The 27,236-nt window shown below is 47.3% G+C and overlaps 1 protein-coding gene across 4 annotated transcripts in view; it reads right to left on the bottom strand.

The window, feature by feature from the left end:
- Positions 1-27,236, bottom strand: part of RALYL (RALY RNA binding protein like) — a 571,820-nt gene that overhangs the window by 63,691 nt on the left and 480,893 nt on the right. For all 4 annotated transcript variants that reach the window (XM_036337432.1, XM_036337429.1, XM_036337428.1 and 1 more), the window contains one exon: positions 13,655-13,702. In XM_036337432.1, coding sequence (XP_036193325.1) covers positions 13,655-13,702 — 48 coding nt within the window. The remainder of the gene's footprint in view (positions 1-13,654; positions 13,703-27,236) is intronic.

Here is a 27,236-nt window from a genome sequence, read left to right as displayed (position 1 = left end):
GGGAGCATATATGTTTACAAGGGTTATATTTTCTTATTGAATCCTTCCATTTAGTATTATTAATGGCCTTCTTTGTCTCTGGTTATGTCCTTTGTTTTGAAGTCTATCTTGTCTGATATGAGTGTTGCTACCCCCCCTTTTTTATCCTTTCCATGTGCATGGAATATATGTTTCCATATTTTCACTCTCAGTCTGTGTGTATCTTTTGTTCTGAGATGGGTCTCTTTTGTAGACAGCATATATATTGGTCACGTGTGTGTGTGTGTGTTTTTAATCTATTCAGTCACCCTATGTCTTTTGACTGGAACATTTAATCCATTTACATTTAAGGTTATTTTAATAGGTATTTATTGCCATTTTTATTTTCTTTATGCCTATGTTCCTCTCTCTTTCCTTTTCTTCAGGAAGAAAGATTTAAAAAATCTTCTGTAATAGGTTCTTTCATAAAGCTACATGTTATTTATACTTTCAGATAAAATGGGATAATTGTTTTGGAGCATAAGATGTGAAATATGATAACAATTAAGACAGGCTGGTTTTCCAAATATTCATTCATTCTGTTGGAGGAAAAGAAGTAGAATATGAACCACATTTAAAGCAGAACTTAGAGCTAGGAATGTCCAGCATTAGCAAGCTAAAGTGTTAAAAAATGATTGGGAAACGTGCTGTGGAAAAAGCAAGAGATATCTGGGAAGGAAAAGAAATGAAATGAAAGAGTTCAAGGGAGGAGCCATCCTCTGTGAATAAGCAAAGGCCACTAGATCCGAAGAACCGCTCGCAAAGAGCAGCTGATGGGGGTCCCCACCCAGCTCATGTGCAGTGTAGGCAGAGTGATGACCAGGGTTAGGAACCTCATCCCTACCAGGGCTGGAGAATCAAGAGGGTCAACCAAGCCCGCCCCTCATTTCCACTACAAACAAGGTCTCCAGGACTGATTTATAAGTTGAATTTGCAGAGCACCTTGAGCCAGTGAATCAAAATTCAAAGGCAGCTATTGAGGGAGGAGAAAATGTGGCAATTGACTCATCTCTCCGGGGTAGATGTTGCTGTTGAGATGAAAGGCAAGCTCTTTTGGACAGACCCTTCCCCCAGGCCACGCAATCTAGCAGGTTCATTAAATAAGCTAATCTATACATTTGGAAAAGAGCACTTCTAAAGCATAACTGAAATCTATAATGATATAAGAATGTTATAATGAAAATTCAGGCCAAATAAAGTGACATTGCTACTGCAGTGACAATGCAATCAAGTGCTATTTTACAGGGAACTGAAAAGTCTAGCAGCATCTCTACTGCCTTCCCAGCCAAGGAGCACAAAGCCTGCATGTGGGCTGGGTCTGAGCCTGTGTTGAGAGAAGGCGGCTGCATCTTACATACTTTTTGTATGTGACACACATTTTATAATTTCCTCAGTATGTGTCATGTCCTTTGTTGATAATTCTAACATAGTGTAGCCCAGTTCTCTGAATATTTTGCTGAGTTGCTTCAAAGGTGGGGGTGGATGGGGGTGGGGTGGGGTGGGTGGAGAGGTGACTCCTTCTCACCAAGGAACCAGGTGCTGTTTTACCAAGTCCTTCTGCCAATCTGATGGGATGGCATACAGCATCAGGAAGTAACCTTTTAAAAGTGAATGTAATTTAAAACAAAACAAAATAAAAAAACAGCTAAAGAAAGGTATGGGCACTTCGCAGAAGGGCATAATTTTTAATTTGACAAAGTGAAACGGCGCTGGGGAGTTTCTTAATCTCACTGGGCAAATGTGAGTTGGCCAGAAAGAAAAGGGAGGAAGACTGGGCACTGTCCTGTGCATAGAAGCGTAGCAAGGTCAGGCTGGGTAGGGGCACTGAGATGGGATGTGGGGTCCTTCCCAATGCCAGGGAAGTGGGCGAGGAGCAGCTGTGAAGGGGAACCCTATGTTGGCGTCTCACCCAAATTCTGTGTGTCACAGCTCAAAGAGATTTTGCCTTCACAGAGTGTGGATGGGGCTGAGACAAGGGAAACAGTCCATTTAGGATCCATATATGGGCAATAGAGATGCCAACCAACAGAGTTCAGTGGACTCCAAATCCCAAAGGTCAGTTAAAACCATAACATTTCTTCCCTCCTCTTATTTTTTTATTTCCACTCTTAGAATTATATAGATTCCCTGTCTTTTCTTTTTTTTTTCTTTTATCATTAGTTAAGGTATTACAAATGTGTCCTCATCCCCCCCATTAACCCCCAACCTCCCCCCCCCCCCACACACACTCATACTCCCATCCCCCTGTTGTCCATGTCCATTGGTTTGGCTTATATACATGTATACAAGTCCTTCGGTTGATCTCTTCCCCTTACCCCCGCCCTCCCCTACTTTCCTTCTGGGGATTGATAGCCTGATCGCTGTTTCTCAGTCTTTGGATTCCCTGTCTTTTCTGTAATGGTTCATTTTCCCCAATATTGCTGAGTCAGAATACTGTTTAATCCCTGTATCTACTGGTCAAATAGACAATGAGTTATGATAAAGTCAGACACATCAGTTTTCCTCCCCCAATGTCTATTTTAAAATAAAACCTCTAAAAATCTAAGAATACTATTCCCCCCTAATATTTACTGATCAAATAGATAATGGTTTACAGTGAAGCTAAACATAACTTTCCTTCCCCAAGGTCAATTGTAAAATAAGAGCTCTAAAAGAGCTACTCTTAAACATTAAATAACATAAATGCAGTCATCCTACCTAATAAAAGAATAATATGCAAATTAACCATCACTCCCCCACTCCGTCACTCCCTCACTCTGTCACAAAGATGGCGGCGGCCAAGGAGCTGGAGCAGCAGGAGGCTTGGGTTGCCCCCGGCGATGGAGGAAGCCAAGCTTCCCGCCTGCCCTGGCCGGCCCTGCGCTCCACTCAAGGCTACAAAGTTTCAATTATAGGAGATAAATAAATCCAAGATACCTGCTTCTAGCCAATGGGCATGGCCAGCCAGAAAACGGCCATCAGCCCCTCACCCAGGCTGGCCACACTCCCATGGGGTGAGGGTCCCCATTGGGAGGCTTGACCAGCCTGCAAACAGCTATCAGCCCCTCAACCAGGCTGGCCACACTCCCATGGGGTGAGGGTCCCCATTGGGGGGCTTGACCTGCCTACAAACAGACATCAGCTCCTCAACCAGGCTGGCCAGGCACACCTGTAGGAACCCCCACCCTGAAGGGGGTGTGGCCAGCCTGAAAACGGCCTCAGCCCCTCATCCAGGCTGGCCAGGCACCCCAGCAGGACCCCCACCCTGATCCAGGACACCCTCAGGGCAAACAAGCCGGCCACCACCAGGCCTCTATCCTATATAATAAAAGGGTAATATGCAAATTGACCCTAACAGCAGAACCACTGGGAATGACTGGTCACTATGACACACACTGACCACCAGGGGCAGACGCTCAATGCAGGAGCTGCCTCCTGGTGGTCAGTGCGCTCCCACAAGGGGAGCTCTGCTCAGCCACAAGCCAGGCTGACAGCTGCTAGCACAGCGGTGGTGGCGGGAGCCTCTCCCGCCTCCTCAGCAGTGCTAAGGATGTCTGACTGCAGCTTAGGCCTTCTCCCCGCTGGAAAGTGGACATCCCCCGAGGGCTCCCGGGCTGCCAGAGGGATGTCTGACTGCCAGCTTAAGCCCAATCCCCCAGGGAGCGGGCCTAAGCCAGCAGGTGGTCAGTCCCCGAGGGGTCCCAGACTGTGAGAGGGCACAGGCCGGGCTGAGGGACCCCCCCAAGTGCACAAATTATTGTGCACCAGGCCTCTAGTATTTTAATAAATTTCCCTGGAGGAAATTTGAGGATTTAAGTTGCTTTATTTAATAAACATTTCTAATTTTCATGTGCCCATTTCTTGTTTAGAATTTTCTTTGCTTTAATAATATCAGAGACACATAATTTTATTGAATAGCAAAAGCTAAAATCTGGTAAATAATTTTAATACTAACTTACTTGACAAAATAGACATAATTTATCTCTAGGAAGAATAAGGACATTAGCTATTAAAATGGCTTCTTTTTGGACAAAGGCAATTCAATGACATATTGACATATAATGAATATAATTTTGAATGTTTGCTTTTATTAAAAACTTGTTACTAGTAAACTTTAACAACAATAAAGCAACATTTTAGGGAAAATAGATGAAAACCTCCTAACTCCCAGTGTCACACTCTAAAACAGCCAGTATCATTCTCTAGTCTTTTTTCAACAAGGACCCATATTCTTCACAGAATTGGAAATTGCGCAGTCATGCCTTCTGGCTAGTTCTCCTGGGCTCATATTAATAGCATTCTAGGCCTGCTCAGCGGTCTTCCTAATGGTTCTTTTCATGGCTGTGGTGCATTTTCTCAGATAGACACACAAGACTCTAATAAATCATTGGCTGCTGGACTTTTGACTGAATGCCTGTTTTTTTTTGCTGTCAGCTAATTTGATTTTAAAATTAAAAAAATTAAAAATGTAATATTTGTAGAGCATTTTGTCACTGAACACTAACTGTTCATTTTAGATAAATAGTTTAAGAATTAGCAGTTACCTGTTTTCTTCTAAAGTTCCTTCATGAAAATGATTTCTTCATTTTCCTTACTTATGAATCAGAGCTTATAGTCACTATGTGCTTAATGCTAAGAAAAATATATGACTTGGACTAGGGGCTTACTCACTGGGCTGCCTGGACTCAAACCCTGAGAATAGGTTCTTGGCCATGTTCTCACTAGGACCTTTTAGCAGGTGTATGATCGATAACCAGGGACCAAAACATTAAATATGGAACTGCTATTTGACCCAGTGATCCCACTTCTAGGAATATATCCCAAGAAAGAATGTATGCACCCCTATATTCATAGCAGTATTAATTACAATAGCTAAGATATGTAAACAGCACAAGTGCCTATCAGTAGATGAGTGGATAAAAAAGCTGTGGGACATTTACACCATGGAATGCTATTCAGCTGTAAAAAAGAAGGATCTCTTACCCTTTGACACAGCATGGAGGGACCTAGAGAGTATCATGCCAAGTGAAACAAGCCAGTCAGAGAAAGACAAGTATCACATGATCTCACTCATATGTGGGATCTAAAGAACAAAATAAACTGATGAACAAAATAGATCCAGGAACATAGAAACATGGAATAGACTGTTAAATCTCAGAAGGAAGGTGAGGGTGGGTGGGTGGGAAGACATTAACCAAAGAACTTATATGCATACTAGAGGTCTGGTGCATGAATTTGTGCACAGGTAAGGTCCCTCGGCCTGGCCAGTGATAGGGGCTGATTGGGGCCGGCCGACTGAGGGGAGGGACTGTGGGAGGTTACAGAGCTAGCAGGAGGTTGGCTGTGGGAGTGCACTGACCACAAGGGGGCAGCTCCTGCATTGAGCATCTGCCCCTGGTGGTCAGTGTGCATCATAGCTATCCTCTGGTTGTCTGGTGGTAATGGTTGCTTAGGCTTTTCTATATATACTAGAGGCCCGGTGCACAAAAATTTGTGCACTCAGGGGGGGGGGTCCCTAAGTCTGGCTTGTGCCCTCTCGCAGTCTGGGACCCCTTGGAGGATGTCCACCTGCTGGCTTAGGCCCGATGATTGGACCCAAGCTGGCAATCAGACATCCCTCTGGCAGCCTGGCAGCCCTCGGGGGATGTCCACTTGCCAGCAGGGAGCAGATCTAAGCTGCAGTTGGACATCCTTAGCACTTCTAAGGAGGCAGGAGAGGTTCCCACCATCACCGCTGTACTGGCAGCCATCAGCTTGGCTTGTGGCTGAGCAGAGCTCCCCCTGTGGGAGTGCACTGACCACCAGGGGACAGCTCCTGTTTTGAGCATCTGCCTCCTGGTGGTCAGTGTGTGTCATAGTGACCAGTCATTCCCAGTGGTTCTGCTGTTAGGGTCAATTTGCATATTACCCTTTTATGATATAGGATAGAGGCCTGGTGCATGGGTGGGGGCCGGCTGGTTTGCCCTGAAGGGTGTCCTGGATCAGGGTGGGGGTCCCACTGGGGTGCCTGGCCAGCCTGGGTGAGGGGCTGATGGGTGTTTGCATCTGGTCACACCCCTTCAGGTGGGGTTCCACACTGGGGTGCCTGGCCAGCCTGGGTGAGGGGCTGATGGCTATTTACAGGCTGGTCAAGCCCCCCCCCCGCCCCTCAGTGGGGACCCTCACCCCATGGAGGTTTGGCCAGCCTGGGTGAGAGGCTGATGGCTGTTTTCAGGTTGGCCACACCCCCTTTAGGGTGGGGGGGTCCCCACTGGGGTGCCTGGCCAGTCTGGGTGAGGGGCTTAGGGCTGTTTTCAGGCTGGCCAAACCCCCTGGCGACGGTAGTTCTCAAGCTCTCCTTTTTTTCTTTTTTTCTTTTTATTCTGGGGTTTATTTACCTTCTATAATTGAAACTTTGTTGCCTTTTGCAGAGGCTACATCCAGCCGCAGGAAGCTTGGCTTCCTCCATCACTGGAGCAACCAACCCTCCTGCTCGCTCCAGCTCCGTGACTGCCAGCCACCATCTAGGTTGGGTTAATTTGCATATAGTAGCTCTGATTGGCTGGTGGGTGTGGCTTAAGCCGTAGCGAAGGTATGGCCAATTTGCATGTTTGTCTTTTATTAGTGTAGATAAGATATGTATAACCGATGGACACAGACAATAGTATGGTGAGGGCCTGGCACTGGGGGCAGAGGTGTGCTAGATTGGATCAGTGTGGGGAGGTAAATAGTACATCTATATAACTTCAACAACAAAGATACATTAAAAAAGCAAACAAACCAGGGAACCAGAGAGGATCTCTCCCCCGACTTGATTTAACCTTGAATCCTCTTCTTCAACACTGCTTACCTTCTGATAGGTGTACAGTCTCTAAAACCAAATCAAGGTGTCTCCTGATTTTTAAACAAGGCTATATTTGAAACCCACATAAGTTATTTTTATAGCCTTTTAGTATATCTTTTTTCTATACTGTTTGAATGACCCAAAATTCATCTATAATTTCCACCCCAACTTCAGATAAGCTTTTGGTTACAACTGATCAGAAAATACTTTTTAAAGACTCCCTTCACTTGTGTTCAGTAGCTGAATAATTTTTCTTTCTGATTTTTGTCATTAAGTTTTTCCAAGATTTCAGTGAAGTCTGCCATCGCTGGTCTTGTGCAAACACTTCTGAGACAGGTCTTAAAGGCTCGCTGACTGAGATCTTGAATGATCTTTCTTATAATAGTTTAACCTTAACATAATTTTTATATTTTGTACAACTTTGCTATCTGCTATAGTTTGCATATAGCTTTGGGTAATTAAAAAGATGACACATTTGAATAGTAATACATTGAGTATTTAAATCTTATAATTCTGCAATGTAGGCATTGTTGAGCCATTTTTCCCATGAAGGAAACTTGCAAAAAAGGGAGGAGGTGACTTGCCCAAATTTAAGCCATCGACACATGCACAGCTGGCCTGCAACTCAGGTCTTCTGCCTCGACATTACACCCTTTGTCAACTGTGCCATGTTGCTATTTGCAGATGTTTTCAGTGGAAGACCACTCTACCAGCTGGTAATTCAAATTTGCATAATGACATAGACGTTGCCTCTTGCTAATATGTCTTTCCAATATTCACGAATGCAGACTGTGCTCGACAATCAATGGTCTGAAACAATTGCAGCCTAGAGTTTTTCATGAACTGCAACTCTAGCGGCTTCTCTTCTGTTAATTACCAGGAGGTCAAAGGGTCCCAGGGTTGAGTGAGCCCCTTGAATCACCTACTGGGAATACGATTTCTCCGGGGCCAAGCACCTCTGGCATTCCTTTTCCTCTATGAACAGCAGTCCCCTGTTCCTGGTTTAACTGCTCGGTGTTCTTCCTGAGGCTGTTGAATAGAAGCTGACTTAAACCTGCTCTCATCTCAGAAACAGAAATCACCCCTGGGGGGTTCCATAGGATTCTGGCACACACACCTTTGCTTTACTTGGAAGATGTTTTGTTTTAATAACGTGTGAAGTCCTTCATTTAGTGCTGTACTTGACCTTTTAGCAGAAAATGCCAGCGAATGCTCAGTGCTGCTCAATGCTTTGCGTGGCATAAAGAGATGAACGTGTGGAATAACCACTCAGGTCCTATTTGGTGATACTGTCGCCACCCCTGAAATGAGGGATGAGGAATAGGCGTTCAGTTAACCTTAGGAAAAGTTACTGCCAGGCCAGTGTGCTATTAGAACCACCACGATAAGATGGACCTTTGTTAAAGGAGTTTCTAAGCGTTTAAAACTCCCCAAATGTTGGTAATTCCCATGTGCGTTAGAATCCGCATGGGCAGAAATCGGCAACGGTACCGTGTGGATGCTGTCCTTCCCAGGTTAGCATCTCTCAGCTACAGCCACGCTTGAGCCACGCTTGGGACTCTGCAGACCACACCAACAAGGGACCCGAGGGGACACAGCGAGACCAGGCAGGGAGACCGCGCTGCTTCCTGACCGCTCTTGTCTTCGCGTTGGGGTCCTGTTTTGTCCCCATCGCTCCGCCTGTGTCCTCACCCCGCAGTGGCCCTCCGTCCCTGCAGCAGGGGTGGACCCAGGCTGAGTGTCTTTGCCACCCTGGCTGGCAGGACAGTCCTCTCACGCCCCTGGAAGTGGTGGGGACACCGCTGGGCTCAGACACAGCCACAGGGGCCGATCAGAGCCACTCAGGTGCCAGCGCTGAAAGTCTCTCCCACAGTCCCAACCTCTGCTCCGGCCCCAGCCCTGGAGGAGGCCGCTGCTTCGTGCCATCTCGAACTCCATGATATCAGTTCCTCTTTGCTTTGTCCATGCAGTCGTCCCTGTGAAACAGCCGTGTGACCCGACCCAGAGCCACCTGGTTAAAGGAGACAGCAGCGCGCTCTCAGGTCAGCGTGGCCAGTTGAACGGGAGGCTCTGGGGGCAGGAGGGAAAGCTACAAGCCGACGCCGGGAGCAGGACATGGGCAGTGAGGAAGGACAGCTGACCAGCCGCCTGTTCCTCTGTCACTGGGCCTTTGCCCAAGAATATCGGCGTAAGCAGTCCATTCACTGTGAACGGTTACTGCTAACTGTGCTTAGCCCGCACCGATGAAGCATGAAAAACAATACCAGTCATAATGCTGATGGTTACACACATGCCACTTCATGTACCCTCAGCACGGCCTCATGAGGCAGGGATCAGTATCATGCTCACTTCTGGAAGAGACAACAGGGTCTGAGGTATTAAATAATGTGTCCACGCTTGCACCACCAGTAAAGAAAGAAAAACAAGAGCCATAAGTACAAACAGAATTTAACTACGAGGAATCACTGGGTGAAACTGTTCGCACTGACTTGTGAGCTATTTCCCTGGTCTGGACGCTCCATCCTGGGCACCTGTGCTCACAGGGGACTCCTGGCTGTGCCCACTGTGGCAGGTGCTCATGCCTTTGCCAGCCCAGTGCAAAAAATGGAGGACACACTGATGAGGGCACAGACTGCTCACACAGCCTGTTAGCAACCCAAGCACAGCACACTTCTGCACACTCACAAGCCAAACAGGTTTCATATAAGACAAATGGATTATTTGGAAATTATTCAGAGTCAGCTTTGTTGTATAGAGGAGAGGCATCTGAGAGCTTCAGACTGTAATTATTTGGCTGATTAAGATCTACCTATCTATTTATCTATCATCTATCTATCTTTCATCTATCTGTCTATCATCTATCTTTCTAGCATTTATTTATCATCCATCCATCATCTTTCTATTTATCTATCATCTATCCATCTATGTATCTATCTCTCTACCTATCTTCTATCTGTTGATCTATCTACCTATCTATCTCTCTCTGTCATCTATTTATTCACCTATCTACCTATCTATCTATTTAATGATATCTAATTTAATTAATGATTTTATTAAGCAATAATTTATATAAAGTAAAAAATGATCTTGGTCTCCTTTATTTTAAAATATTTTTATTGATTTCATAGAGGGAGGGCAAGGGAGAGAGAGATAGAAACATCAATGATGAGAGTGAATCATTGATCAGTTGCCTCCTGCACCCCTCCCACCCAACTGGGGATCAATCCTGCAACCAGTCCCCCAACAGCACCAGGCATATGCCTGACCAGGAATTGAACCATGACCTCCTGGTTCATAGGTCGATGCTCAACCACTGAGACACGCCGACTAGGCTTGGCTTCCTTGTAAAGGTGAGAGGACTGGACCTGACCACTTGCCCAGAGCTTGGCTCTCTTGCCATCTAGACCAAATTCTGAAGTTCTTTACATTCGGAAGAAGTCACATGTTAGAAAATACTCAAGCAATTACAACGCTCAAACAATTTCACACTGACAGACTAAATGACAATGTACACTGATTGAAAACTCCAGTCATAGCAATTAGAATAATGTTCTGCAACTCAAAAAAAAGCTGCACTTGAAAATGTCTTTAAAATTGTCAAACATGAAGATTTCCAAATAGTTTGAAGACTATCTAAATGTTATGTTTTCTTCCCAGAAAATGGTGGTGCTTGCCAGGGGGAGGGGGATGAAGAAGGAGAGTGTAAAGGGTGATAAATGGTGATGGAAGGAGACTTGACTTTGGGTGGTGAACACACAATACAACATACAGATGATGAATATAGAATTGTACCCCTGAAGTCTGTATAATTTTATTAACCAATGTCACCCCAATAAATTCAGTAAAAAATAAAATAAATTATATTTTTTAAATATGTGTGGGTTATTTTAATGCTGCCAGAACTTCACATCATTTTTAGGACAAGTTATTAGAAGCTATTTAATATTTAAAATGAAGTATATTTTGTAGAAATGATAGAAATGACTTGGTAAAATAATTTTTAAAAATTCATCTCTGGCCATGAAGGGATAACTAGTGAAGTAGCCTGCTTTCTGCAGCAGCGGACAGTGGTCAGGAAAGCGTGGCTGCGGGTCTACTTCCCAGGGGCAAGGCTGTGCCTGGCACTTAGCCCCTGTGCTTTGCATATTCACACAGCCGGTCACTGACTACATCCATAGGTTATGACTGCAGCTTTGTCATTGATTAGCTGTGCGACCCTGGGAAAGCCAAATTCTCACTAAATGTAAGGAGATGAAACAGTAACACAGACTGGTCTCCACGGGGAGGGAGACATGAAAGTGCCTGAGGAGGCAAAAACTAGCGAACAGAGCACCTTTCCTGCTTTGGGGATGGAGGCAGACAGGAGGCAAATCCTGGCACCCAGAGAGGAATACACAGCAGAAACCAAGGTGCCCTGGAGGTACCAGGGGAGGGGATTTGGTCAGGAAGCGTGTGCTCAGGGCTGCAGGGAAGTTAGGCAATGAGCTGGCGCAGGTCCGAGGAGAAAGAGCCACACAGGAAGGTCCCAGGGGAACCGGAGATGACCCGGGGCTGGACCCTGACAAGGGCTGCACAGTCTCTTCCCTCAGAGTTTGTAAATGTCCATCACAAACTCTCCAAGTTTGCCTTCCTGTACCTTGGGAATTTTGTTTGAATAAAACTTATAATTAAAGGCTTAAGAGATATTTACATCATTTTTGCTGGTCCAATGGCCTATGTACAGCAGCTCCTCACTTTGCATATCTCTGCATTTCAAGCCAACGTTGTGTTAAATAACACCAGTGCCCCCCCAGCACCAGGTGCCTTTCCGTGTCCCCAGCATATGGACTGGGGAAGTTTCAGGAAGCCCAGGGTTAGCTACTAGGTTCTCAGTCCATAGGCCATGGCGCCCCCTGACCGACCCTCAGCCCAACACCTGTCACTCGGGTCACACAAACAGCAGATGTGGGGGTGCTGTCTCCTCAGGATGAGCCATGTGGCATTTCACACAGATGGATAACCCCAAGAAGAACGTGGTCACCAAGAGGAAAGAGTAGCAGGAACTGGAGAGGGCAATGGGCAGTGAAATGTAAAGATCACATAATGAAATTATCGTATAAACTAGTGGCCTGGTGTATGAAATTCATGCACATTAAAAGGGATTTAATTAGAAGAAATATTTTAATATTGCTATTTGTCCTTTCTCTGTAATAGAAGTGTCAGAGCCCTAACTGGGTTTGGCTCAGTGGATAGAGCGTCGGCCTGCGGACTGAAAGGTCCCAGGTTTGATTCCAGTCAAGGGCATGTACATTGGTTGTGGGCACATCCCCAGTAGGAGGTGTGCAGGAGGCAGCTGATCGATGTTTCTCTCTCATCGATGTTTCTAACTCTCTATCCCTCTCCCTTCCTCTCTGTAAAAAATCAATAAAATATATTTAAAAAAAAAAGAAGTGTCAGAGATGAAAGAAAATTAGTAAAATGTATATGAAAATTTCCCTCCTGTCAGAGTCTGGGGAGCCCCGCAGGACCTAGAGTCAAGTCCCTGCCCACCACCTGCACGGGTTTCGAAAATGCAAGAGACCCAGACCCGGCCAGCCCTACCCCCATCAAGCCCCGCCGCAGGGGGGTGCAGCCTCAGGTTCCCTGGCCTGGCGCCAGGGTGGGGGGTGTCTCCTCAGGTCCCCTGTCAAGCCCCATGGGGCAGGGGGTGTGGCCTGAGGTCTCCCAGCTCAAAGCCGGGTCGGGGGTGCGGCCTAAGGTCCCTCGCCCTGGCCAGGCACCATGCAGCCTCAGCTTCCTGCTGTCCAGAGTTATGGCGTCTGGGCTAATTTGCATATTCCTCTATTATATAGATAGATGCCAGACCAGTAAAATGTAAATATCATCTAAGCATAAATGTAATGGAAGTGGGATTATAGGGCACATGGCCTAACCGTACAGCCAGGCTGACCATGCTTCTGGTTGACTCCAGATGTGGAGCCAGAGGGATTCAGGAAAAGCAAACCTATGGATGTGGATGAGGAAAGTGGGGAGTCCCAGGAGAGGGACACAAGGGAAAGAGCTCCCCATGAAGGACTCAGGGGCACGGTCCTCCACAGGCTCCCACCGCCATGCTGACCACCCTTGGGAAGCACCCACTTGCTGGCTCCACGCCCTAAGTTAGGAGGAGAAATGACTGCTCAAACTATTTTGGAGAAGTCTTTTTTTTTGCAAAAAAATAAAACACATTAACTCTCAATATTTTCACCATTTTAAATCACAGTGTACTACGTAACTATTAGTTTTACTGTATTTCCTTGTACATTTATAGCCTAGAATAAGAGAGTTTTTAATGTTTTAACAAACATTTGTAAAGACCATGAAAAGTCTCGTTTTCCCACTGATTATTAGCATCACTGTGCACGGTCTCCTCTCCTGGCACCCACACTGTGCAGAGTGAGTGTGTAGTGTACTTCACAGAATCAAACCAATCTAGGCTGTTCACTTGTCATATGAAAGCAGGTGTCTAAGGTTGAAGTCATTTTCTGAGTTTATAAAGCTCTGTCTTAAAAAATTCAAAGTTAACAACAGACCCGGAAAATAACTTTGATTAAATCTCTAAAATATTATGCAAATATCAGACACCTAATATTAGGCTTAAGCACCTAAAAGTCCAAGTTGTACTTTATGTAACCCAGTAAGGACAATGAAAATAGGAAAAGCTGTTTAAATTGTATTTTGGGGACTTAATATTTTCTTTTCCTTTTATTATAAAATATTTTAAACACATTAATCAAGAATAGCCATAAATGAAATGTACAAAATACTTAAAAGATAATTTAAATCAAAGGGAAACAAGATGAAAAGTTTACATACCGATTGTAGAAATCATCTCTGTAGTAATCATAGTCGAAGACGTAACCACTAAGGGGAGAAACAAAAAAATTAGCTGACATTTGTTTCACACATTGATTTTTGGTACTAATTCATGATGTTCCAGCAAGCAATTTAGTCGCTTTATAAATACTTATTTTTCAGTGTAATTATGTGTCTGAAGAGTTTTGCAAGGTAATGTTTTCTTGTCTATCACAGCGTGTCAGAGAACTGCCACATGTCTGACATGGTAGAGACTGATGTAGGTTGGAATGGAAGAGGAGAGCAGGAAGCAAAATAAAATATTTCAATACTTGTAATTAAACATGATTGAAGCCCATTTTTTTTTTCTAGACAAGATATAATATAGCTGTTTCTTCTTCCTAAGGTCTGTACAATGAGGCTAACCAATGAACAGAAGGAATCAAAATAGCACAAATGAAAGGGTTTAGGGGCCCATTCTCTCTAAGAATGGAAGTAGGAATGTGGTTTCCTCAGAAATTCAGCTTTTAAAATTCTAAACACTATGATTCAATACTTTTACATAGAGAAAAAAATTTTTTAAAATATATTTTATTGAGTTTTTACAGAGAGGAAAGGAGAGAGATAGAGAGTTAGAAACATCGATGAGAGAGAAACATCGACCAGCTGCCTCCTGCACACTCCCCACTGGGGATGTGCCCGCAACCAAGGTACATGCCCTTGACTGGAATCGAACCTGGGACCTTTCAGTCCACAAGCCGACGCTCTATTCACTGAGCCAAACCGGTTTCGGCAAGAAAAATTTTTAAAAAGGTCACTTTGGCTAACTACAACAATATTATTGGGTATTTAAATAGGAATTAAAAAGTACATTTCAGTGATAAGATGGTTATAACTAAGTACCTTAAAGGGATATATTACACACTTTGCCCCCTGCACTATAGTGTGGAGTTGATAAAGCACTTTCTATGCAGTATTTTCTTTTAATCTTGTCCTCAAAACAACCCTGGCTGGATACTGTAATAGAAGAAACTAAAGCGCAAAGGACCTCAGTGATTTGCTCAAAATTTAAAAATTTTTGAATTTATTTTTTACTTATTGATTTTGAGAGAGAGAGAGAGAGAGAGAGACCGCTCTGCTGTTCCGTGCCCTGACCAGGGATCCCCAACCTTGGTGTACCAGGACTACACGCTAACCAACTGAGCTGCTCATCTGAGCAATTGCTCCAATGTTTACCACTAGGAAGTGACAGAGCCAACACCGGAGGAAAACACTCCAGATCCAGGTCTGGAGGGCTGTGGTGACGCTGTGCGACCGCCCAAGCTGGGAGAAGTTTACTCTCACGCCAACCCTGTATCTGCTCTACAGGGAAGTGATTATTTTTAACATTTAATCATTTATTTTGTCATGAAGCTTATGATTTCAGCCCACTTTATGTATGCAATTCAGCACCATTAGGTACATTCACAATGTCGTGCAAACATCAGCACTATCCACTTCCAGAGTTTTCACCTCCCAGACATTCTGTAACGCACCCTCTCCCCCACAGCCCTGTAACCTCCATCCTCCTTTCTGTCTCTGTGAATTTGCCTAGTCTAGGTTTGTCCTATAAGTGGAATTGTACCATATTGGTCCTTTTCGTCTGGCTTGTTTCAGTTATCAAAACGTTTTCAAAGTTTATCCACATTGTAGCACATAACAGAGTTTCACTTCATTCCTTTTAATGACTGAGTAATATAACAGTGTGTATATATCCTATATAATAAAGAGAAAATATGGTAATTAGACTGGACAGTGGAACGACCTTCTGGAACAACCTTCCAGATGATCTTCCGGAATGACCAGTGGGTGGGGCCTAAGAGCCTGGGTCGTGAGGCAGCCGGGGCTGCGAGGGCTGAGCCCTTTGCATGAATTTTGTGCATTGGGCCTCATATATATATATATATATATATATATATATATATATATATATATATATAATATGCAAATAGACTGAACGGCAGAACAACCGAACAACCGGTTGCTATGACATGTGCTGACCACCAGAGGGCATGCGCGGAACATGGCGGGTATCAGCAGCAGGTGGCCTTTGGCCACAGTGGGATGGTGGAGCAGAAGAGCGGGGGCACCAGACCAAGGCAGGTCACCGGTCGCTGAAAATTCTTTGCTCCCGTCCACTGCTTGCACCTGCTGCCAGTGCCCGACACTGGCCCCGATCACTCGGCGCCATCAGTGGGTGTGAGTGGTGGCTGCCGGCCCCAATCGCCCCTGAGGGCTTCTCCACTTCCCCCTGCTCCTGAGGGGCAATCGGGGCAGCAGCTGCCACTCGCACCTGCTGATGGCGCCATCCCCGCGAGCATCCACTGCTGGCGCTGGTCCCAATCGCTCCACGCCATCACAGGTGTGAGCAGCAGGAGCGGGGCTGCTGGCAGACAGGGGACTGGGGGCCTCGGGGGGAGGGGCTGGATGAGGGCGCGGAGATGGGCCGAGACCTGCCCCTGTGTCCACCGCAGCTTCACAGCCCACAGTTCCTTTCAAGGTGCATGAATTCATGCACTGAGCCCCTAGTGTGTGTGTGTGTGTGTGTGTGTGTGTGTGTGTGTGTGTATATATATATATATATATATATATATATATATCTTTTTGCTTAAAGTCATGCTACTTTTACCCTAATTCATCATGAATAATTATTGTTTTAGCTTATGTTTGAAGAATATGTTCATATTATAACTGGTAGTTTGTAACATTTGGCCAATGTCTCCCCATCTCTCCCCATCGCCAGGCCCTGCTGGCATCATCTAGCCTCTTTTTCTGAGGTTGTTTTTTTCCTGATTCCACATATAAGTGGGATTGTGTAGTACTAGTCTTTCTCTGTCTGACTTATTTCACTCAGTATATGCCCCCAAGACCCACCCAAGCTGTCCTGTTGGCCAGATGTCCTTCTTCGTGGCTGGGCAACGTTCCATTGCATGGGCACCACATCTTCCTTAGACTGCCCTCTGTGGACGGGCACTGAGAAATGCTAATTATGTTTTATAATCTTTTTTCCTGAGACTCTTTTTTATATTACAACCTCAGACAGCAGAGCTTAACAGAAAGAAGAAACGATGACTCATGAACGAATTAATACATGTTCCTAATGTGGCTGATGGTGCTCATCCCATCCCTGCGTCTTCAGCCTTTAGGAAGCTCTTCAGAAATGGAACAGCCTCTGGGAATTTAAAAATGAGCAAGAAGAATAATCCGTTTTTATTGTTCTCAGTGGCTGCTGGAGCGATCTGTCCATCCTACCTGCTCTGTTTCACCCTGACTGCTAAGGACATTCACAAGAGCAGGGGAGGCTGAGCATCAGGATGGTTTGACCTCCAACCCCACATCTGCATCATGAACTCCATTTCGCCTGTCAAGTTGGTAATGAGTTGAAATGTCAGGGCAATCATGATGAGCCTGCTTTTGTGGTTTGAACTTTTAGTGGACACGTCAGGTTCAGCTCATTGGCTGTAAAATCGAGCTGGGTTTCCAAGGAGGAGGAAGAGATACAAGGAGATGAAGAGAGAACACCCCGGGTTAGTCTCATGCACTTTTCTTATGCTTTCTTGGGCCTTCCTGCCACCCTCCTCAATTCCTTTTTTTTTTTCCTTTGGTCTTTTTTTCCTCCCTTGCAGATTGTTTCTCTTTCATAAAAATCCCTCCTTTTTCTTTCTGTGCAAACCTCTACTGGAAATGAGCTGTCAAAAATGGCATCTCCAGGAGTCACAGTGAAGTTTCTAAGGTGCATCATGTATCCTTGAATTTTACTGCCAGAAAGACACTTGTCTTTCACATTGAAAATATCCTCTTTGCCCTCCCCTGAGCCAGGAGGGCAGCCTCTATGCTTGGGGCTAATATCTTTTGGCTTTTAAGGGAGGAATTTTTGCAAATTTCATTGCGGTAATTTTGTATGACAACCTGGGCCTTAGGCCACTGAAAACAAACGGTAATAAGTCAGACTGTGCAGCACATTGTCCAGGAGGAAACTAGGTCCAGGAAATGTCAGCATTTCTGTCATTTGAGGGGAAAGCCAGTGGCAAGGAGCAGTACTTGATTTTCTAGAAAAGTGGAATAAAAGTATATGTAACCCAAATACTTTGTATTTTCATTTTTAAATCTGGTACACATTCATGACTTTTATTCTACTTTTCAATGTACCTTTAATCGATTTGCTCACATTTCTTTAAAATTTAATGAGAAATCAGAATTGGTAAAGTAATTGTTGAGAGTCATACAACACACACACACACACACACACACACACACACACACACTTTCTTTTATTACTGAAGATTAAATGAGACCTAGTAATGTTCCTGGAATTTCATTTAAACTTTTTCATTTATAGAAGAAGAAATCACCACAACTCATTGGGTTTTGCAATATATGAGATCCATTTTCTCTAATTCCTTTGTGTTCATAAAATCAGCTTAGTATGAGTAGACTAATACACAAAAGTATTCTTGGTATTTTCCATTATGAAACTTCATTAAAATATAATCTGAAGAATGTTAACAAACTTCTTAACACAAGGGGGGAGCACTTTAGTGACTTCTTAACAGACACCCTGTCGATAGTGACTATTACCGGAGCTTCTCAATGACTGCACCGGGCTCTCTAAGAAAGTAAGTTGAATAATCAATTATTGAGTACTTATTGTAAGCACAATACTGGGAGTTGTCGATAATATAGGCGGAACATGGCTCCTAATCTCAAGGAAAGTCATTCTAAGTGTAAGTGATCAGACAAATACTCACAAGACCATAATTCAAAGCAGAATTTCATAAGTGCCAAAATAGAAATAAACGCTACTAGGAGAGCTTGTAGGATGTGGTTGGTGGGACACAGGGATCAAAGATGTCATGAGAGAGGGGGACTGGGCCTGGTCCTTCTAGCTGGTCGGAATCAGCGGTGGAATCAGATGGAGAACGTGCTTCAGGAAGGTCACGGCTCTCTAGCACCCTCCTCTCAGTGCGCCTGCGGGAGTCCTGCAGGCAGAAGTGAGGACAGGCGCCCCTGGCCTGAGTGCCGAGCTCCTTCTCTCCGGGTCGGACATGTCCTCAGCGGCACCAAAGATCCGGCTCTAACCCGTCATAAAACTGGGTGTAGGCTTCCACTTTCAGAGTATGTACAGATGGTTGAACAGATTTGTAAACTTAGCCAAGAAATATGCCGACATCTGTCCATTTTCATATGTATAAATCTGTACATTTACTTTGGAGTGTGTGTGTGTATGTGTGTGTACTGGATACACACATGCATAGATTCAAAATTCAAAAACAGTGAGTTAAGTTATTTAGCCTAAACATTATTGACAAAATATTGGATTTACTCCCAAGGACCTTTGGATTGGGGGTGGGGGGCGGCTGGCAGCAGGAACTTAAAGGATTTGTAAAATTCCAGGCTATTGTGGGCTAGGACCTGGCAGCTTAAGAAGATCAAGTGCCTAAGAAGTTCAAAAGATTAAACAACCCACCCGCCCCGGCCCGACCTGGTCTCTTACCTGCTGTGTCAAGCTTACTGCCTCACATTTGAAGGGAGGCGACTCTAAAGGAAAGATGTGTGAAGGGTGAATTCTGGGAACAAGAGGGAAGGAGAAGGAAAAGAAGAAGAATTCTTTTTCTCTCTCCTGGCTGAGCCAGCGAGGGATTCTGGTTTTGGAAGCGTCGCCTGAACGGGGTGCACTTGTTACCTTTCCCCAATAGGCTCTCTTGGGAAGAATAGTTGCCCGTGGGATTCCCAGCTGTGTTTCATTTTCACTGCTGTCTTCTGGTTTAGAACGAGTGAAAATAAATATCTAAGTACAACACTCTCCGATTCATGAGTACTTTCTAAAGCTGCCACGAGGATGAACGTTTATTTTTATAGACATCTTGTCACCTTTGATGAGAGAACTGTAAGTATGACAGCAGGTGAACCAAGCACCCAGCCCCTTGGAAGGCCTGGCCTGGAGATGCAGTCTTGCCTGGAGCAGGGACAAGGGCTCCCAACAGGCATTCCTGGTCTCAAGTCTCTCCCAGACCCCCACCCACCACATACGCTGCTAAGGAATCAAAAGCATTCTTTTTACAAAGTGTCAAAATAAACAAAGAACCGCGCGACAGCACCTCTCCAGCTGCTCTGCATGACCTCCAGGTAACCTGGAGACTGCAAACTTCATTTCCCTCCAAAATTCGGGTGCTCCTTCCAACAGCCTTCAGCAGTGTGTCCCCTTCCTCCTCACTCAGCCAGCCCTTCCCAGTCCTGCGCTCTGTGTGGCCCAGCCAGGCTCCGTGCTCTCGGAGAGACCCCCCTCTCCACAGCCTTCGCCTTACCTGGACTGGTTGCTCAGCAGAAAGTTCGCTGTTAGGGGCTCTGCTCCAGGTGTGCACCTGTCAACGTGTTGTATCTTCATTGTGTTGAACAGGCACCCATCCTTAAAGGCCTGCCTCCTGGTCCTCAATTAAAAAGTTTGTTGAGTTGGATTAAATTCCACCTCCTGTGCTATTGTTTGTCTTTGCTACTTTGTTTTGCTGGTGTTATTATTTGATTGCTGTCTTCCTGAATTTGTACTGGACTCCATGCTTGTCCGCCCTCTTCTGCTCCTGTCACAGAGCTAATCTATGCAGATTTATTTCCGTTAGCCTTTTCCTTCACAGACCAGCCTCTCCATCCCATTCATCACTCCTGTCTTCCTCCTTTGAACTTAATTGACTTTGAGTTTCTCGATGCTGACGTTTCCACAGTAAGATATTCCAGGCGGGCTCATGGCAGAATCCTGCCGGGCACGGCCATCTCTTGTTTTAAGCAGATTTGGTCATCAGTGCTCAGGTGTCTGCAATCTTCTGGCTGAAGATGGTGTGGGACTGGCTGTGCGTGCCGCTGCCTCACTAAGGGAGGGGAGCCAGGGGAGGCAGGTGTGTGCGTCACCCAGGAGATGCTTTTTGAACTGAATGGGACACATTTATGAGACTTTCTCCCATGACATTTATTATTATTATTATTATTATTATTATTATTATTATTATTATTTGTAAGAAAACAACATATCTACACTAGAATGCTTAAACATCTGAATATTTAATTTAGAATTTTAGACCATTACAATGGCCATCTTGGGTTAGACTGTTCTGTCATTTTTATTTTTTAAAAATATGTTTTTATTGATTTTAGAGAGAAAGGGAAAGGGAGAAATAGAAACATCGATGAGAGAAACATCAGTAGTGTGCCTCCTGTATGCCCCCTACTGGGGATTGAGCCTGCAACCTGGGCACGTGCCCTGACAGGGAGGGAATCCAACTGGCGCCTCCTGGTACATGGGATGGTGCCCAACCAACTGAGCCACACCGGCCAGGTTGTCCTGTCATTTTGAAGTTGAATGTGGCCTGCGGGATCTAATGGTGAGTTCTGAATGTGGCCCAGTAACAATTTCACTGAAGAAACAATAAGATATCTAAAACCATGAAACATTGGGGGTTGATTTTTTATCTTAATATCTGTCTTAGTTGGCATGCCAAAATATAGCTGCTCCAGGTATTCCCCCCTCCCCCCTCAGACACACACGTAAGCTCTTAAAGTGTAAGTGATGCCCATCATTTGCTGGTATTTGGCAGCGACCGGTTAAACTGTGATAACTGATTTGTTCTGCAGAATTAAGTGGGAAACCTTTTGAATCAAGATATATTCTGTACTTTAAAATGTCATTAAAAGTGTGGAAAAGGTCACATTTTGAGACGGATGAAATAAAGATCAGTCATTCCTGGCTGGTGAACAGACTCTAATTGGGAAGCGAGGCTTTAAATCCTCTGCCAGCACTTTCGACGCAGATCTGAGGTTCACACGGCCTCTAAAAGTGAAAATAACTTTTGTGCACAGAATAATTGCCCTGGATCACTAAGCTATTATGTAGACATTCATGGTGATTGTAATATGAAACTCCAAAGAGAGGATAAAGCAGAAGGAAGAGGGGCCCGCGGTGTGCGAGGGGACTCAGCAGGGTCTGAGGCTGCCCCTCGGCCTCCCTGGGGGTGAAATGCAGATCTTACAGAGACTGTGAACTTTAATGAAGTCAGTGAAAGTGACATTGGGGAGCCACTCTGATCCCCAGCAAAGCCATTTATAGCTGATGATGTGGGACAAAGGAGAGAGAATAAACAAAGTTAATAAAGTGAGACTACCTGCTGGATCAATTTTGAAAAATGGAATAGCTGGATCCCAGGTGATACATACACGGTTAATTGTGGCAAATATGGCCACACCACCTATCCATCAATAAGAGACTGGTCAAAAGGCATGGAGTATTCATACTGGAGAATGTCATACAGCTATCAAAACCGACGAGGAAGCATTCAGTAAGCGGGTGTGGGTGCCCCGTCATGTGCAGTGAGAAAATTGACACCCATTGGGTCCAGCTGACACAGAGCAGCACCCTGCCCTCCTGGTATCCTCACTCGCAGCCCCTCCTCTCCGTGCCTCAGGGCCTCCTCGGCACCCAGTGTGGGGCCCAGCGCTGGGAAGAAGCACATTCTTTCTGCAGAGCTGGCCACAGAGGCATGGAGAGTTCTGGTTAGAGCAGACACCACACGGTCAGGAAACATTACCCTGTAGTCACACATGTTTATTGAGTGCCACCAGGTGTCGCATGCGTCACCCCTGTAATCCTGAATTCAGCCCGATTCAAAGGTGAGGCCACCTCCTCAGGTTTGCTACCTCCATCCACTCAGACCTGGACCAGGGGCCACAGTGGCCTCCAAGCCCATCTTCTGTTTCCATTTTCAATCCTCTCCCCCAACTCCTCTTCCCAACTCTTTCTAGACATCAGTCAGATCTGCCACGGCAATCCCGGGGATGGGCCAGAGGCTCTGAGCCCAGCCCTGTGGACAGACTCAGGAGAGGAGATGGGCTTCAAGAAGCAGAAGGAGGCACAGCCAACCCTCCCTGTGCAGAGGCTGAAGGTGACTCAGTGGGAAGGAGGCCGTCCCCAGGACTAACCTAGGGCCATGAGCTGAAGATGAGGGCCTCATTGGGAAGAAGCCTGGGTCTCTGACTCTCTCCATCCAGGAACACTTGGTTTGGGGTGGGGGGGTCATCCCTTCCTGTGTGTCCTGAGCAGGTCATCCTTTCCTGTGTGCATGTTAGCAGGTAATCCCTTCCTGTGTGTGCGTGTGAGCAGGTCATCCCTTCCTGTGTGTGTGTGTGAGCACGTCATCCCTTCCTGTGTGTGTGTGAGCAGGTCATCCCTTCCTGTGTGCATGTGAGCAGGTCATCCCTTCCTGTGTGTGTGTGAGCAGGTCATCCCTTCCTGTGTGTGTGTGAGCAGGTCATCCCTTCCTGTGTGTGTGTGAGCAGGTCATCCCTTCCTGTGTGCATGTTAGCAGGTCATCCCTTCCTGTGTGTGTGTGTGAGCAGGTCATCCCTTCCTGTGTGTGTGTGTGAGCACGTCATCCCTTCCTGTGTGTGTGTGAGCAGGTCATCCCTTCCTGTGTGTGTGTGTGAGCACGTCATCCCTTCCTGTGTGTGTGTGAGCAGGTCATCCCTTCCTGTGTGTGTGTGAGCAGGTCTATCCCTTCCTGTGTGCATGTGAGCAGGTCATCCCTTCCTGTGTGTGTGTGAGCAGGTCATCCCTTCCTGTGTGTGTGTGAGCAGGTCATCCCTTCCTGTGTGCATGTGAGCAGGTCATCCCTTCCTGTGTGCATGTGAGCAGGTCATCCCTTCCTGTGTGTGCATGTGAGCAGGCCATCCCTTCCTGTGTGCGTGTGAGCAGGTCATCCCTTCCTGTGTGTGTGTGAGCAGGTCATCCCTTCCTGTGTGTGCATGTGAGCAGGTCATCCCTTCCTGTGTGCGTGTGAGCAGGTCATCCCTTCCTGTGTGCGTGTGAGCAGGTCATCCCTTCCTGTGTGTGTGTGAGCAGGTCATCCCTTCCTGTGTGTGTGTGAGCAGGTCATCCCTTCCTGTGTGTGTGTGAGCAGGTCATCCCTTCCTGTGTGTGTGTGAGCAGGTCATCCCTTCCTGTGTGTGTGTGAGCAGGTCATCCCTTCCTGTGTGTGTGTGAGCAGGTCATCCCTTCCTGTGTGTGCATGTGAGCAGGTCATCCCTACCTGTGTGCCCTGAGCAGGTCATCCCTTCCTGTGTATGCGTGAGCAGGTCATCCCTTCCTGTGTGTGTGTGAGCAGGTCATCCCTTCCTGTGTGCATGTGAGCAGGTCATCCCTTCCTGTGTGTTTGTGAGCAGGTCATCCCTTCCTGTGTGTGTGTGAGCAGGTCATCCCTTCCTGTGTGCGTGTGAGCAGGTCATCCTTTCCTGTGTGTGTGTGAGCAGGTCATCCCTTCCTGTGTGTGTGTGAGCAGGTCATCCTTTCCTGTGTGTGTGTGAGCAGGTCATCCCTTCCTGTGTGTGTGTGAGCAGGTCATCCTTTCCTGTGTGTGTGTGAGCAGGCCATCCCTTCCTGTGTGCATGTGAGCAGGCCATCCCTTCCTGTGTGCGTGTGAGCAGGCCATCCCTTCCTGTGTGCGTGTGAGCAGGTCATCCTTTCCTGTGTGCATGTGAGCAGGCCATCCCTTCCTGTGTGCATGTGAGCAGGCCATCCCTTCCTGTGTGTGTGTGAGCAGGTCATCCCTTCCTGTGTGTGTGTGAGCAGGTCATCCCTTCCTGTGTGTGTGTGAGCAGGTCATCCCTTCCTGTGTGTGTGTGAGCAGGCCATCCCTTCCTGTGTGTGCATGTGAGCAGGTCATCCCTACCTGTGTGCCCTCAGCAGGTCATCCCTTCCTGTGTGTGTGTGAGCAGGTCATCCCTTCCTGTGTGTGTGTGAGCAGGTCATCCTTTCCTGTGTGCGTGTGAGCAGGCCATCCCCTCCTGTGTGCATGTGAGCAGGCCATCCCTTCCTCTGTGTGTGTGAGCAGGTCATCCCTTCCTGTGTGTGTGTGAGCAGGTCATCCCTTCCTGTGTGTGCATGTGAGCAGGTCATCCCTACCTGTGTGCCCTGAGCAGGTCATCCCTTCCTGTGTGTGTGTGAGCAGATCATCCCTTCCTGTGTGTGTGTGAGCAGGTCATCCCTTCCTGTGTGTGCATGAGCAGAGTGGCTGGAGAACACTGCTTTCCAGGCCTGGCTGGCCTGCCCTCCATGGCCCGAGGACATCTGCCCCCTGCCTGGCACCCATCTGTGATGAGAGGGACTCTGCAGGGCTCTCTGCGGTCTGCTGTGGCCCAGGGGGCACTGGTGATCGGGGCCGAGCTGCGTTGCCCCTGGAGCCAGGGAGGCGTGCTGTCTGCCATCACAATGTCGCCCCTGCCCTGGAGCCGCTGTGGCGTGTTCTGTGCGGGTCTGGAACTCTGAGATGGGCCCTGGGAGCTTTAATGGTAAAGAGCCGACACACTTTAAGTAGGAAAGGAGAATGGGCCAGAGGGGGTCTGACCAGGATGCAGTCCATGGAAAAGCCCAGAAGAAGATGCCCTCAGGCCCCTGGAGTCAGTGTTCCACAATGACAGCCCGTGCTTGGTGGCTCTGAGTGAAACCTCACATGCGGTCACCGGACATGGGGCTTCTCGGAAAAAGAACAGGACAGGGAGCCCCTGGACCTGCAAGCCACTAGCAGATGCTGGTTCGCTTTCATTGAGGGACACGGCCACTCGCAGACACGTCAGAACCCCACCGACCCGGGACCGATGCAGAGCCTGTGAGAGCAGTGCTCAGCACCTCGGGGAAGGCTGCTGGTTTCTGTGAGCACATTCCCCTCCCGAGGCCGGAGCTGCTCAGAGCTGGGCGTGGAGGCCGGGATCGCAGGGCGGGCGGGCGGGAGCCCTCACCCCCAGCAGCAGCAGCTGGGTGTGCAGGAGGCAGCCGGCCGCTCGGCGTATCCCTCTCACATCCATGTTTCTCTCTCCCTTCCTCTCTAAAATCGGTAAAATATTTAAAAATAAAATAATTAAGAGGTAACAATTGCTATGACTAAGAGTTTAGAGAGTGCCGTTAGGTTATTTAGCCAATATTGTTTAAGGTACAATTTTAACACCATTTTACCTTAAATACACACGGAGCCTGTGTGACATCAGGCTTGCTATCGGTTGAATGGATTTAATGCCTCATAGTGTTTTCTCTCTGACTAGATATCAAATGAGAGGTTGCTTTTTAAACACCTTCGTGTTTAGTGACCATAGATGACACCCAGATCGGGGGAAGGTTGCTGTGACAAGATGCCAAGGCTCCAAGCGAAGCCGGTACAGACGTGGCATTTGGCGTAGGGGGCACTTTGTTACAGGAATGCGCGAGGTGCGAGTGGAAGCGCTGGTAACACTTCTGAAATGTCATCGGCTGCAAAGTCCCGCACGGCTGCCTCCTTTCTGAGCAGACGCCAATTAGTCTATTTAACGCTCCTGCGCGTTTCCTTCCCTCCAGGAACGCCCGTCCAGCCCGCCCTGCCGCTGCGCGACTTCCCTCTCCCCAGGGGAACGTTTCTCCGGAGAAATGAAAGTGGTTGTGGCCACAGCAGCCCTGTGCGGCCTGACATTCAGAGCTGGAAGGACCGAGGAAGGCTGTGCGAGGGCCCCTCTGTGTTTCATTAGGAGCAGCCGCCAGTGCCTGCTGCCGAGGCACCTCTGCCAAAGCAGACACACACAGGACCGGTCACCCCGCTTACTGGGTGCTGTGTGTGCCATCCGTGCGGGTGAAATGATCTTGAGGGCCCGGGGGGAGGACACTGACAGGGCAGCAGGAAAAGCCTGGGCTACCGTCCGCGGGTTCCCCAGCGCTGGGCTGGGGGCAGGCTGATACAATGAAATACAACTGCGGCATCGCAAGCGCCCTGCACTCGCCGAGAAGCAGCCCGGGGCCTCAGAGAAATACCGCGAGCGCAGTTGCTAAAGGAACCATTCATTCTGTGGTGGCGCTTGTCTGAGTCTGAAAAACGAGAAAATTGACTTTTAGAGGGAAATTGGCTGCATCCCCGCCTCCCTGCTGCCCTGGAGACCTAGAGGAAATGGAAGCCACACCATCAAAAGGTAGTCACCGGATCGGCCGCTGGCGACTCCAGGAGGTCCGGTGGGTGTGTCGGAAGCTTGGGGGCAGTTTCTCGTTACCCTCCCCTTCGTTTTGACACTGGATTTTAGCACCTGCCACAGTCACCCCGACCCTTCTACCAGCGGCCTTGGGGCGTCCCTTTCCCCAGCGGGTGCTGGGGTGGTTCCTTATGATCTCAAAAGGAAAGAAAGAAAACGTCGGAGAGCCGCCGGGGAGGATGAGGGCTTTCTTTGCGTGGAGTTACAGTCCCGGGTTTCCAAAGTCCAGTCGCAGACGTGGCTGGGGCTTCAATGGAGCTGGAGGCAGAGCCAGTGTCCAGAGTTGCCTCCCACTGTGCGTGGGGTCCGCCGGCCGTGGGCCACGCGGGGGCAGGGAGCCCAGGAGTGCGCCCTGCAACGAAAGTCCCGGGGAGCCCAGAGGAACAGGAGCCCCGAGCACGAGGGCGACAGTGTCTCAAATCCCCGTGAGCACGCAGTGGCCACACCCGCCTGGCCCATGGCCTCTGTTCCCGGTGTGACTGACAGCAAGCATCTTGGCTGTCCCCCCAACGTCACAGGGCACGCGCCCATCTCCCTCTCCCTG

This window comes from Myotis myotis, unplaced genomic scaffold (assembly GCF_014108235.1).
Source record: "Myotis myotis isolate mMyoMyo1 unplaced genomic scaffold, mMyoMyo1.p scaffold_m19_p_16, whole genome shotgun sequence".
In the NCBI taxonomy this organism is placed as follows: domain Eukaryota; kingdom Metazoa; phylum Chordata; class Mammalia; order Chiroptera; family Vespertilionidae; genus Myotis; species Myotis myotis.
Note: the sequence above shows the minus strand (reverse complement) of the source record. Positions and strands in the feature narration are given on the sequence as shown.